The sequence below is a fragment of the Melanotaenia boesemani genome, chromosome 11 (genome assembly GCF_017639745.1).
Source record: "Melanotaenia boesemani isolate fMelBoe1 chromosome 11, fMelBoe1.pri, whole genome shotgun sequence".
NCBI classification, from domain to species: domain Eukaryota; kingdom Metazoa; phylum Chordata; class Actinopteri; order Atheriniformes; family Melanotaeniidae; genus Melanotaenia; species Melanotaenia boesemani.
Genome location: NC_055692.1, coordinates 29,627,711 through 29,640,479, shown reverse-complemented (window position 1 = coordinate 29,640,479; position 12,769 = coordinate 29,627,711). Strand labels below are relative to the sequence as shown.

The window sequence follows — 12,769 nt, the reverse complement described above, 5'->3', positions numbered from 1 at the left end:
TATTCACAATGTACACTTGATCCATTTGGCACAAGAGCAATAAACATTGGCTGTCAACAGCAGATTAAGTTTCTATGGGAGGGGTGTGGGGTCATGAAACACCCATAAAGACATTTGTTGAGAACAACATGAGACACTCCATAGAGGTCAGTGCGAAGTGTGCTCATGTTACCAAATCTTTTGTAACCCTTAGATATTGTTTAAAACTGAGTTTTGAGTAAAACGTTTAATTAATGCTTGAAAGCTGGCCAACTAAACTACTTGGGCTTCTAAATTGTACCTGCTATGATTAACAAGGCTGTGATCTTTGGCATCCCAGTTGACAGTCTGAAATGAAACATGACACATTCATGCATGTAAAATACATGTAATAGAAATTCATACACCATCAAAATAACCAGTCATGAATATCAGCAATATCTTAAAACACAAATCAACTACAGAATTCAGCAAGCAGAGAAATAAGTTCAAAGTAGTGGATGTACTGGTGAATTGAACTTCCAGTCTCTGTCCAAGGTCATGCTTGACATTTCCAAAAATAGATGCTCATAGCAACATCTCAAGTGCACCACTTTGTATGCTGTTATCGTTGGATGCTAATTGAAAGCATATTCTTAAAGATGTGTAAGAAGGATCCTCCTGTGGACAACCAAAGTGTAAACTTGTGTCCTTCAACATATCCTGAAACATGTGTTCTTTGAGTTGTGGTCATTGCACAGTTAGTGGTCTGGTTCTCACCAAAGATAAACTGTCTGTAAAACTTAACAGTCACATAACAGAAAACTCAGAGGAAAAATGTAAACCCCTTGAACAAAACAAAATAACAAAAACTCTATATATAGTACTAGTTTCTAATAATAATTAAAATGTTTGATAAGCTACTAAAAGGTCTGGATGTGTTGCAGAAAAACAAAGAACATTAATTTGGTGTGGGCGCGGTAGGGAACCAGCAGTTCATCGTGCTCGGACATGTCCTCACAGCACCAGCCTGTCCTCTCCTCCCTCCTGAATGATTTGACCTATAGAAACTTTGTTCTGTGCCTTTATGAAACATTTCTTTTTGCACTCCATCAGCTCCTCCAGGTCACGCCACATCTTCATCTGCTCCATGTTTGCACTGTGGTTCTCTCTCACCATCTTCTGTTCCTCACGTAACTTCTGGACTCCACATAGAGAGGTTTGTAGGAGAAATCCACACATTATCTCTTTGTTACGAATCAATACAAACAGCAGACAGGTCAAACATAAAGTATCGCTAGAGAGAAATTAAAATATTATCACACCAAAGTGATTTACAAGAGAAAATTTTTCAAAAAATCTGGACAGACAAAAATAAAAAGCACTTCTGTTTCATTATGATATTCAAAAGATTTTTTAAAGTATTTACTGGTTAGTTTCTGCATATCTTAATTTATTCTCACTTCTACTAAAACATGTCCATTAGTGAAGCTTCCAGTGGGGAAAATCTACTAGAAAATGTCCTCTTCTTTGCCATTTTGCTTCAGTTTTATGGTGCTTTGATGTAAATTTTTATATGTATATTATTAATCTGTTTGCATTTTTTGTTGTTCAAGTATTTGCTAAATGAATTGTTGCTGCTACATGAGCCTGATTAAAAGCGATAAATGTAACGTTCATCGAAAGCTCTGTACGGTTCAGGTAAACTTCACTGGAGAATCTATCAGTCGTCAGATCATGTTCTTGATAGAAAACGGGAATATTTCCAAGTATTGATGCACTGGATCTATTGAGCAGCAATTTAACGCAGTTTGCTCACCTTGCCAAGTAACTCCTGTTCTGCAATGTTCTTCATGTACACTTCCCTACAAACAAGCAAAAAGAAGTATACAGTAAGTCAAAGCCATTTCTCAACCTGTGTTTTTAAGTAAAGGTGTGGTTTCACAGGGTGTGGTAACAAGTTTCTGACAGCTGTCTGTAATGTATGAACGACTAGAGTGGCAGCAGATTAACTGACTATGTTGTAATAAGAGCTTCCTAAAGTAAGAAGGTTTATTCAACTTGTGATCAGCTGGCTGGCCCGGCTTTGCGGGCTCACCTGATGGCCTTCTTCCGCTCCTGTGGATCAGACGACACGTAGGCCTTCATCTCTTCAGCTGCCCGCTGAATTTGCATCTCAATTATCTGCAGATGCAAAGACAGAGTTTATGGTTGCAGTGGGTGTTTGTGGAATAGCAGGTTGCTTATGAAAATTCTGCAGCTGTGGATAATGTGTGATAAATTCTGATTAAGCATAATGTGACTGGGAAAATATGGTAATACACCAAATGCAGCTAAAAAAAAGCAATTTGCAAGCATCTCATAAAAGTACTTGCCTCTGACATAGAGTTGATGTAATGGTATTGGTTTTCCTTCTGCGCTATCTCCTCCCTCAATGCCTTTACCTCCTAAGAATTAAATACACCGAATAGCTAAGCAAAAATAGACAATATATGCATGTGACATACAAATTGTTAACTATATTAAATATAAATGAGTATAAGAACTCAATACCTGCTCCAATTTAGATCTGTTGCTCTCCAAACCAGCAGCACAGCTTTCATATCGTGTCTTCTTTTCATCATACTCTTGATTTAGCTCCTGTTAGAACAATGATTGCAAACATTGTACAAACTCCATTATTATACTGAGCCAGAAACATAGAATAGCACCGTTTCACGTCAGCATAATATCACAGCTGGTAGTTTGTCAGTTTAACTTCCAAGAGGCTCTTAAAACTATCTATTTATGTCTTCCTGTTGCAGCTCCTCGTCAGCGGACATTACCCAGTAAGTTGGAAGAGTGATTCTGGGAACATGTGTAGGAAAATGTAATCCTCGGCTTCAGCACGGCGATGTGGGGGGGCTTTCCCATTGTGTACTTTATTTATGGACTTGGTAATTTATTCCTAATGGACCTTGTCCAGGATAGCACACAATACAGGTTAAGTCCCTACTTGTTTGCAGGCACATCACAGTATTTCCTTTCACATTTATGACAGATTCTGTTTCATTATATTTCTCCTCCTTTGGTGTATAAATTAATTATATCCTTTTTACATCAGTTAGAATTCTGTCAGTGTCAGTCTAGAGTACATTTTTATTATTCGCTTTATGTCTGGATTCTTACATTGCTGATTTGCGGGTGAAATGGGAACAGTGCTATCTTGTTGTGACAGCTGGATACTGGTTTTCCTTTAAATGAGGTTAGCTGGTTAGTTTTTTTACATTGTGAAGTTGAAGTCTTTTTCACTCACCTCACGCCGCTGTCTCAGTGACCTCAGCTCTTTTATAATTGGTGCAAGAGCTGATTTCTTCTCCACTATCATCGAGTTCAACTTCTTCACCTGTATGACAAAGTCACAATAACCCACAATAGTTTACAACTAGACAAAAGAAGAGAAATCTTAAATAAAGACGATGCCTTTAAATCACCACCACTTAGTGGATGTCAAGCTGTTTAATTTTGTAGGGAAAATTTACAAACCTATTTTACTTAACATGAGCATTCTGGTTATGGAAAAGTTATGGAATTACTCAATAATTTGCTTTTCTGAAACAATTAGTCAGCAGGTAAAAATAAGAACTTCCAGATTTTAACAAGCTGTTGAACCAGTGACTGTGGTAAGAGGCGTCTAGGGCTTGATGATTACGATGGCTGCATTCAACTTAAGATGAATCCTGTTTTTCTGCATGATAATTCACCGTGGTGGTGCATCTCTTGACGAAAATTTCTTTTTCTTGATGTGACAAGTAAAATATCCACCATGAAAATAATACACTGTATTGTGACCATAAGGAAGTAGCCCTGTTTTCTTAAACTAGACTGGATCTAGTCTGAAATTTCATCAAATTTTGTGCATCCTTATTAATGGTTCATGAGTTTTGATTCATTCACCATTTCAGACATGTCATCCAAAGTGCGGCCCTTCTTCTCGTCTAGCTCGCTCTTGATGGCGGACACCCTCTCCAGCTCCTCTTGAGTGTCACTGTATCCAGAGATGCCCTTTTCAGCTTCCACAATTTGCTGTAAAAAACAGTAGGTACAGTTGCATATCATTTTCAAAAAGATTCTTACAAAACTAACTCATTCATGTTACTCTGCCACCTTCTGAACTTGGAAAAAGTTATGATGTGACAACCCAAATCTGCGTTATTATCATTCTTATTTTAGTGCTGCCGCTGATTAAATGCTTTAAAACACTTTAAATTCAAAGCTTAAAATCTTACAAAAGAAAAGAATAAATAAATAAATTAAACTATGGAAAGAACATCATATTGGATTACATTAGTGGATCACCCATTATTTAATTGGGTGCAAAAGAAACAATTGCAGATCTACGCAGTTCAAAGAATAGGCACCTATAAAAGGAGAGGAGACGCTGTCAGCTAGACATGTGATCAGAGGGAAAACTGTCGTTGCTCTAACAAATCCGAGTGTGGGATGCAGAGAGAGAAGGAGCAGCAGATGCTGCCATCAGAAATAGCAGCTCAGTCTGCGTCAGTCAACCTATCAACAAGTCAGGTGACTGGCCCTCACAAAGGTTTGAAGCCATTTCCTGGAAGCTTGTATCGCTTCACTGTTAAAATGAGCTGTGAATGAAGATCACGTGAAAACAGCACGTTTGGAAGGGCACTTTGAGTTCAGAGTGGACAGAACAGTCACAGTAATAGAGAGCAGTGAGGGCAGTAAGAGCAGTGAGGAGGGCTTCTCTGGTCCATACAGGAACTGAAGAAATTATTAAAAAGATGATTCTTCTTCTTTTTTTTTAATCCTATTGCTCAAGTAACACTTGTTAAAGTCAGCTGATTAAACAATGCAGCATTAAAGCCCAAGAAAAATCACAAAAGATAATTTGCACATATGATTTCAACTTTTCCTGATGGTCTGTACTGATTTCAAACCACTTAACATATAAGCATCATATAGATCCCAGTCCTTCCTCTGTATCACTATGAATAACACATTTGTTGAAACTGCTCGTCTTGCACAAAATTTCAGGAGTTGGCTGAGTTACCAGTCTCTGTTGGACAGTCTCGTGTCTCTGTTTGAGGATCTCCTCCGTTCGCTGCAGGACTCCATACTCTGCTTTCAACTCAGCAATTTCCTGACGTTTCTTCTTGTATGCAGTTCCCTTGCTGCGCAGCTTCGCCACTAAACGTTTCAGCTTTAAAGAGCAAAGACACAAATTTAAAGAGAATCATGAGATAAAAAAGCACTTAAAATGACCCTTAAGATGATAAAATAATAACATTTAGAAGTCTTTCAGCTATATTAGCAAATATTGATGTAAGAAATTATATGGATTATATGTATATTATCATAAGACTGTTCTTATAAATCATCACAAATCACAAATTTATCCATTACTCATTACAAAAAAACTTCCCTTTGACGCATATGTTGTTAGTACAAAATAACTTAATTACAGGAGTTTTTGTTATAAAAAATTCACTGCAAAAGCTTCCTGGAAAATGCCGTCAAGCTCAGTCTAAATTTGACATCATGGTGTCCGGAACAGCTGAGATACTATGAAAGGCTATGAGAGAAGACAATGGGTTGAGACAGCGGAGGGAAGGGATTAAAGAACCGCGGTGGCTGCAGCAGAGGGACCCGAGGGCCACGACATGATCTGAAACAGTCACTTGATCCTTCCAGATTCACAGCCAGCTACGTGTCGCAAACCGCTTCATCTGACAGAATAAGTGCTTCGAGTGAATGTTCAGTCACTGCCCACCCTGATGTCTGCTGGGACATGTTGAAACTCCTCCACAATAAAGAGCAGCTATAAATGAACATGGACACGAGAGAACAGCCCCAGAAAATGCAGAATGTGCTCCATGTCCTTTGGGGGAACCCTGAAGCTTGATAGAGAGAGAGAGAGAGAGAGAGAGAGAGAGAGAGAGAGAGAGAGAGAGAGAGAGAGAGTGTGTGTGTGTGTGTGTGAGTGAGTGAGTGAGTGAGTGAGTGAGTGAGTGAGTGAGTGAGTGAGTGAGTGAGTGAGCAAACAATACAGCAGACCCAAAACAAGTGCAGTTAAACTGGACATCAATCATATAAACTATCACACAGAAAAGTCATCATCACAGCAGCAAATTACTAAAGAATCTATGTGTGAGATGCAATATGAGACTTAAAACAGAATACTGCAAATTACCAATTTTTAGGCTCTTCCATTTATGACAAAAAAAGTTCCTCCAACTTGCGATAAGTGTATTGACTAAATGAAGACTAAATTTAAACCGATGATGAGGCTGCTTGACAAGAATTTCATAATACCAGCCAACCAATGGCAAGAGGATGTAATTAAGCTCCTTAGAGAAACCCTGCAGTTGGTGGGTGGCATGTGATGACACATAATGGTCAGAATGGAAAATACCTTTGATAAAGTGATCATCTCCACCGTGGCTGATGGCCCAAAACTACGCAGGAGTCTGATAAGCTGAGTTTGACTAAACATTTTCCACTAATTTCATTCATGTAAAGTCTCAAGAGCCTCTTTGTCTGTACAAACAGCTCCATCTCATAATTTAAGTCAGACTTAAAGGGTTTCAATTTAATGGTAATGTACTGGCATAATTGTAAAACATTAAAAGTGGTTGAACTCGTGAGCTTGCGTGTTATTGCGAGTACCTAAAAATAGGAACCACATTTTCCACAACATCTGATAACATTTCTTCCCGTCACAAAGAACATTTTGCAAGTCTTCCCCAAGTGTATAGCTAAAATAATTGTTTTCTTGGCGCTTCCTGTGGAGAATAAACATGTTGGAAATCATTTTTCCACTGCTATTTTGTGTCTAAATTTTGCCCACAACATTGAAAATGTTAGTTTTATGTTTCTTTTGCCTGTTTTTGTGTGTAAATGTAATGTTTAAAGAAAAAAAATCAGAGGCTGAAGAGGCTTCAAGAAGTTGTCCATCTTGTGTGTGCTTTGGCTTTGCTTCTCTTAGACACAATGTGACTCTTCTGCCTCTGCAGAAAACCCACGTCTCATCTCGCAGACGTTTACAAGTGTCAAATACTGGGTCTATAAAAATCTATAACCCTAAAGGTTCACACAGTCACAGCACCACCCACATTCATCAGCATCTCTCTGATAACCCAGAACTGTTAACAATGTGATCTGTAGCTTTAAGCTTAATGTATGTGCAGCAAATGCCTCAGGCTTTCTGACTTCTGTGGAACATGATGTTTAAGTTTCTTTGCAGTGTTAAGAGCTCAGTTCTACTCATCAATGTGACATGTATCTGATAGGGGCCGGGGGGGAGTACATCCTCGTCATAAGATATAAATAAAGAAAAACGTTTCTGTGGCTCAAGTCTGCTTAATATGTCCAGTTGACTTGAATTAAATAGATTGATTACAGTAACTATAAAGAAAAGGGCCTACACTCAGGAAGTTTGTCCAGTACAGTTCCTTGATCTGGATATTCTCTTTTTTTGTGTTCTATTTATGGCTTACATGGGAATGTGGGGGAGAGTAGGGAAAAGGGATAAGTAACATTAGACAGTGAGCCCGTCTGTGTTTGGATAAGAACAGAAATAGCCTCTTGAGTTTTCGGTGGTTTGCTAATCTTTTAGAGTGCACTTGGATAAAGCTGGAGTTTATAGGTGATGTTAGTGGTTATCTTTCAGATAAAGAAGAGAATCATGTGGAGTCCTTTTCTCTTCCTGTTGCTGACAGTAACATTGTTAGACGTAAAGCTAATTAAGCTAAACGCCGCTTTCAATGTGCTCTTTGCAGAACAAAATATAAAAAACATCAAATAATTCAATTACAGCTAAGAAAAGAATTTAAAAAGTAATATCTATGATTTTACTTAAAGAACACCTATGTACTAAACGTATAAGACAAAGGTACAGGAAACTTAAGGGGACGTCTGAATTTTCCTGTATTTTGTACCACTAGATGGGATGGGAATTAGTGAAGTGTGTAGTCTGGCCTTCAAGCTACCAGAAGAGAAGAGCGTAGATGTAGATGGTGTTAGCAGTAGTAAATTAATAAACTAGTAGTTAACAGATATAAATAGATGTAAAAAGCACAGTAACTAAAACAATGGTGTAGCTCCTGAAAGGCAAACAATACCTTCGCCCCATTGTGGTAATAAAGTTTAAAGACCAAAGTTATAGTATACACCTTTAGGAGCACTACTGAATTTTGGCAGATTTTATCAGTGAGGCACCCCCCAACGATGGAGAAAGTCTGACGGAGAAACACATATTTTTAAAGATGTAACTTTCTGACCTTAAAACTTCACATTCCTGACTTGCTTGATAGCACAGTGACATCTACTGTGTACATTTTTGGAGCCAATGCTGAGGCAGAGAAACTGCACATTACAGAAAGCAGACGTAAACACACCAACCGTTTTGAATGCACACCGTGACTGATTCAACAAAGAAACACAAGACATTATGAGAGGAAGAGAGGAAAAGAAAAGAACAGAGCAAGAGATAAGACGAGAGTCAAGACAAGACTGTCTTTTACTGGCCGCAGAGCTCACTGTACAGGTAGGATGCAAGATGGGTGCAGAATTAGCGTCAACCGGAGGCGCATCACTGAGAAAATTTGTAAAAGTTTTGTAGTCCATCTCTGTGGTCAGAAAGTTACATAGTGCTACTTTAAAGAAACTGAAATCAAATCAAATCAAACTTTATTTATATAGCACCTTTCATACATAAAAATAGCAACTCAAGGTGCTTTACAGAGAGTAAAATCCCCCAGAACCCCAACTCAAGAGCAGCAAGCCCACCCCACACCCCTTCCCATCAAACACACACACATCACAGAGGGTAAAAGCAAGTTAAAAGGACCAAGGAAACGCTGTCATGAATTCTGGGGTCTAGTGGTGTGGGGAAACACTGAGATAAAACACTGTAAAACCAAATCTAAAACAATCTAAAAACCAACCCTGGCTATAAAAGTAATATTGCTAAGACCCAAAAAAACTGCTATTTAGTGACTGCAATGCTGTGTGAACATGGCAACCAACAGTGTACCTCGTCTCCACTTATGACCTCTTCCCCATGTAAGGTTTGTGTCTGGCTGGTCCTTTGCTTCAGCTCCTTCTCTGCAGCAGCCAGCTTCTCCCTCGCCTCCTGAAGCTCCTCTGCCTTTGATTCCTTCTTTCGAGTGATAATGGAGGCCTGTAAACATCATGTTGCATTAGACATACAGACATGACACTAGGGTTTATGCTACAGGTTTCTTTTTATAACAACACACAATGTAAAGAGAGTTAAGAGATATGTAATAACCGTTAACATTACAATCAGTGCCTACAGGGTCCAATCTGTACAAGATAAAATATAAAAGAGATTAAAAACATTCAAGATATGGACTTAAGATAGCACCTGTTGCCTATAAAGTGTGAGTTTGTCATCTATTGGATCATTTCTCATCATCCTTTGCTCAATCAGCTGGTTTATCTGAGAATCCACTTCTTTTATCTGTGAGAAAACACAGTAAAGAACATGAAAAATTGAACACATGAGAGCCTTGCAGTGTATGAGGGTAAAATACATCATACTACATCCTGATCCTCACCTTGTCCTCCAGGTCCTGGAGATCAGCCTGGCCCATAGCAGGCTCTGATGCCACCTTCTGCAGGTACTGCACTGTACGCCTCATACCCTCCAGCTCTTTGGGTAGTTTCTCAGAGACCATGTAGGAGTTTATCTTGATTTCTTCTTCAAGTCTCTTCATTATGCCTAAATGAGAGAGATTATAATGGTGAATACTGGTTTAAATAATCAGCTGCTTAAAAGATCACACTGACCTCTGAAGCTGCTGCAACCAGTATTCACCACTATAAGACATTCTCATTCACAGATTGGAGTTTACTATTCTTCTCAAGAAATGTCACATCTTTGATGCCCTAAAGCAAGCAGAACTTGACAAACTGTATATATGCCAAACAAAAAATATGATGGAAACTACTAATGCTTGCAAAAAATATACTGATATTAAACAAGAATCCCAATTAGCTTTTCCTGACACTTGGAAACTGCACATGCAGGTATTGTGCGAAGTTACTTTAGCTCAACCTCGTCTGCATTACATGGGTCATTTTAGACACTGCAAATGTGTAAATCTCTTCTCTGGCTAAAGAAGCCAATAACAATTAGGAACAAAAGGAGACTATTTCAACACTACATAAGCTCTATTATAGCACATCAAAGATCAGTATAATTAGAGGATCTCAACATATGAATGCCTATCAGCATTGAGGCCTCCCACCCCACCCTCCTCGCACTGTACAGTGCCCTTGAACATCTCATCTAGCTGGGGCCTGCAGAGACAGCAGCAGGACAGGACCACTCACTCTCTGGGCTGGCATCAGCTGATGCTTGTCGCAAGTCCTTTAACTGTTGCTGTGACCTCAGAAGTTTTTGTTCTGCCTGGAAAAGCTAAACAAATGAAAAACAATGACTAGTGCAAATAGCATGGGTAAATTAACAACGCTGAACAAAAACATTTGATTTAGCCTATTAAGTGACAGTGCCTATCAAGTTTTGTAGAGCCAGAGATCAAATTATCACTTTTAAACATTTAAATTTCCAGTCACAATGAAAGTATTAAAAGGATGGTTTTTTTTGGTTTTCTGCTTTGTTTTTTGTTAAAAAAAATGTTTCTAAGCATCTCTGGAAAATTTGCTGCACGAAAATAATAAATTTAATCCATAGCGGGTCAATAAAGTGAGAAAAACAACACCTAGAATAGTAGATGATACTTTTTTCTTACATAAAAAACAAAGGAAAAAAGATCAGAGATAAACCTTAAACAATCATTTACCTGATTCTTCTGGTCTTGCTTCTGATGAGTCAGTGACTCTTCTCTCTCCTTCTCAACCCGCAGCTGTTTGGCCTGATCTAACATTCGCTGATGGTTGGGCAGTGACTCCACCTAGTGGATCAACAAGTTAAATTGATGACGACGATGATGATGATGATTGATGTCTGGCTATCATATGGTCGGCAGAAATAAGCAAGCCCCTCTGACAGAGTTAGGTTTCACCTTTTGACAGGGCCTACAAGTAAATCCTATAAAATCAGGACCTCAACACTTGTCAGCCTTGTTGGAGGGCTTCGGAGCTTGTCATGTGCCTGCTAGGTCTAATAAGAGCTGAAAATATATGACACAGCTCACTTTTTTATTATAGGTGAATCCTAAAGCTTTTTGGGCATTACAAGAGAAAACCTTACCCTCTTCTTGAGCCTCTCCACACGTTTGAATAGCTGATCTTTTTCTTCTTCCATGGCACTAATGTCCTGTTAATACAGATAAGGGCCGTGTTTCTTATCAGTTCAGCATAAAAATGTGTCCTATTAGATCTACATGGATTACAGAAAGATCACTGAAAAAAAAGAATGTGTGCTATGCAACAGTCTTATTTATGAAAACTTGACATTATTAATTTTTTATATTAGTAACTTTTATGTAATTGGGTGTTTATACCCTCCTGATCTCTGCTGTGGAGAAGCCTGAAGTCCTCAGCTGTTCACACTCCTTATGATATGTTTTAAATCCTTCCACAAGCTCTTCATACTGTAAACATGTATTATGTATTAAAGAAATTAGCAGCACCAACAAAGTGAAAATTAGAGAAAATAGCAATTGTATCTTCACTACCTGATGATAGGTGTCACCAATGACGTCGTCCAGCAAAAAATCTGCAGGCACTTCAAGCTTCACCAGAAAACGGGCCAGGTAAGCTCTCTTCTTCAGTTCAGGGACCTTCTGCAGCAGCCAGTGGAGGATAGGGTGAACCACAGGTTTGCTACCAGTAACCAGGCCCTGTCTAAAGCTGCTTCTGCCAAGGATTAAAAACAGAAAAGCATATGCAAACTGCAGAAAAAATCAGGCAAACATGTGGATCAATCACACACTCAATGACAGAATAGAATAACAAGGCATTATCTCTGTGATCGTTGTGAAGATACTTTGAGCACAAACATGAATCTTAATAGTGAATCATTTCAAAAGTGTATAATTGTGTAAAAAGCAAATAAATATCAAGACGAGAGATCTTGACATGTCCTTAACCAACTACATTGGGGGTATCTGAAATGGATAATACTTACACATCAGAGAGGTTACCCGGAGGTTTATATTTTAACATCCCCAGCAGAGAGCACATTCTCTTTACAGTTTGCTCAGGCATTTCTTCACGGATGTCTATGACTTGCTTAAAAAAACAAAAACAAAACATAACGTTAAACGTACACCACTTTTAGCACTGACACTAGTACACCAATTGCTGAAACTAAGTGTTTACCTTTGGGTCTATTTCGGCCAGAACATCATTTAAAATTTGCAGTAGCTGCATCGGTTCCAGCGAGTCAAACGTGATGAGGTTAAATTTTTTCTTGAATGGATCCTTGTTAAGTTGTTCTACTATAAATTTCAGTTGTTCGCTCATCTTGGAAATTTGTTCTCCTTTTACTCTGCGTGCTGTAGACGTTAGATTAGCCAGCTAACGCTAACGCGAATAAGCTTACTGTCGGAGCTTGCTAGTCCGTTAAAATAACCTGTAAAAGCTTTTTGGTCGAGAACCAACTATTCATAAATGATGAAAATGCATTTCTGGTCTTTTTCAATAAATGTATTCACCACTTTCGCAGATACGCATTCAGCTGACTAGAAAAAGGTATGACTGTTAACAACCCCATAGAAACCGTAAAAGCGTCATGACTCGGTTGCTAACAGGAAGTAGCTTTGGTGATGATTTCAAGTTTTTTTTTTAAAGTTTGTTTTTAACCTCGCACAAT

The 12,769-nt window shown here is 38.6% G+C and overlaps 1 protein-coding gene across 1 annotated transcript; it reads right to left on the bottom strand.

Moving 5' to 3' along the window:
- Positions 1 to 351: 351 nt before the first annotated feature.
- Positions 352 to 12,693, bottom strand: ift81 (intraflagellar transport 81 homolog). The gene is made up of 18 exons (XM_042000574.1): positions 12,277 to 12,693; positions 12,083 to 12,186; positions 11,631 to 11,811; positions 11,457 to 11,546; positions 11,204 to 11,269; positions 10,794 to 10,904; positions 10,324 to 10,408; positions 9,546 to 9,709; positions 9,353 to 9,448; positions 8,999 to 9,145; positions 5,015 to 5,164; positions 3,895 to 4,023; positions 3,254 to 3,343; positions 2,512 to 2,598; positions 2,334 to 2,405; positions 2,057 to 2,142; positions 1,778 to 1,823; positions 352 to 1,158 (listed from the first exon to the last, which is right to left on the bottom strand). Exons 1-18 carry the CDS (start codon positions 12,418 to 12,420, stop codon positions 976 to 978), a joined length of 2,031 nt encoding a protein of 676 aa, XP_041856508.1. The 5' UTR covers positions 12,421 to 12,693; the 3' UTR covers positions 352 to 975.
- Between the last annotated feature and the right edge of the window lie 76 nt (positions 12,694 to 12,769).

Excerpts from the sequence above, each read along its gene's own strand:
- ift81 (XM_042000574.1), bottom strand. The coding sequence starts at position 12,420 with ATGAGCGAACAACTGAAATTTATAGTAGAACAACTTAACAAGGATCCA. Across the intron at positions 11,547-11,630 it reads TTGGTGACACCTATCATCAG|TATGAAGAGCTTGTGGAAGG; the intron begins GTAGTGAAGATA and ends ACATGTTTACAG. Across the intron at positions 5,165-8,998 it reads AGGTCATAAGTGGAGACGAG|CTGAAACGTTTAGTGGCGAA; the intron begins GTACACTGTTGG and ends TGCTCTTTAAAG.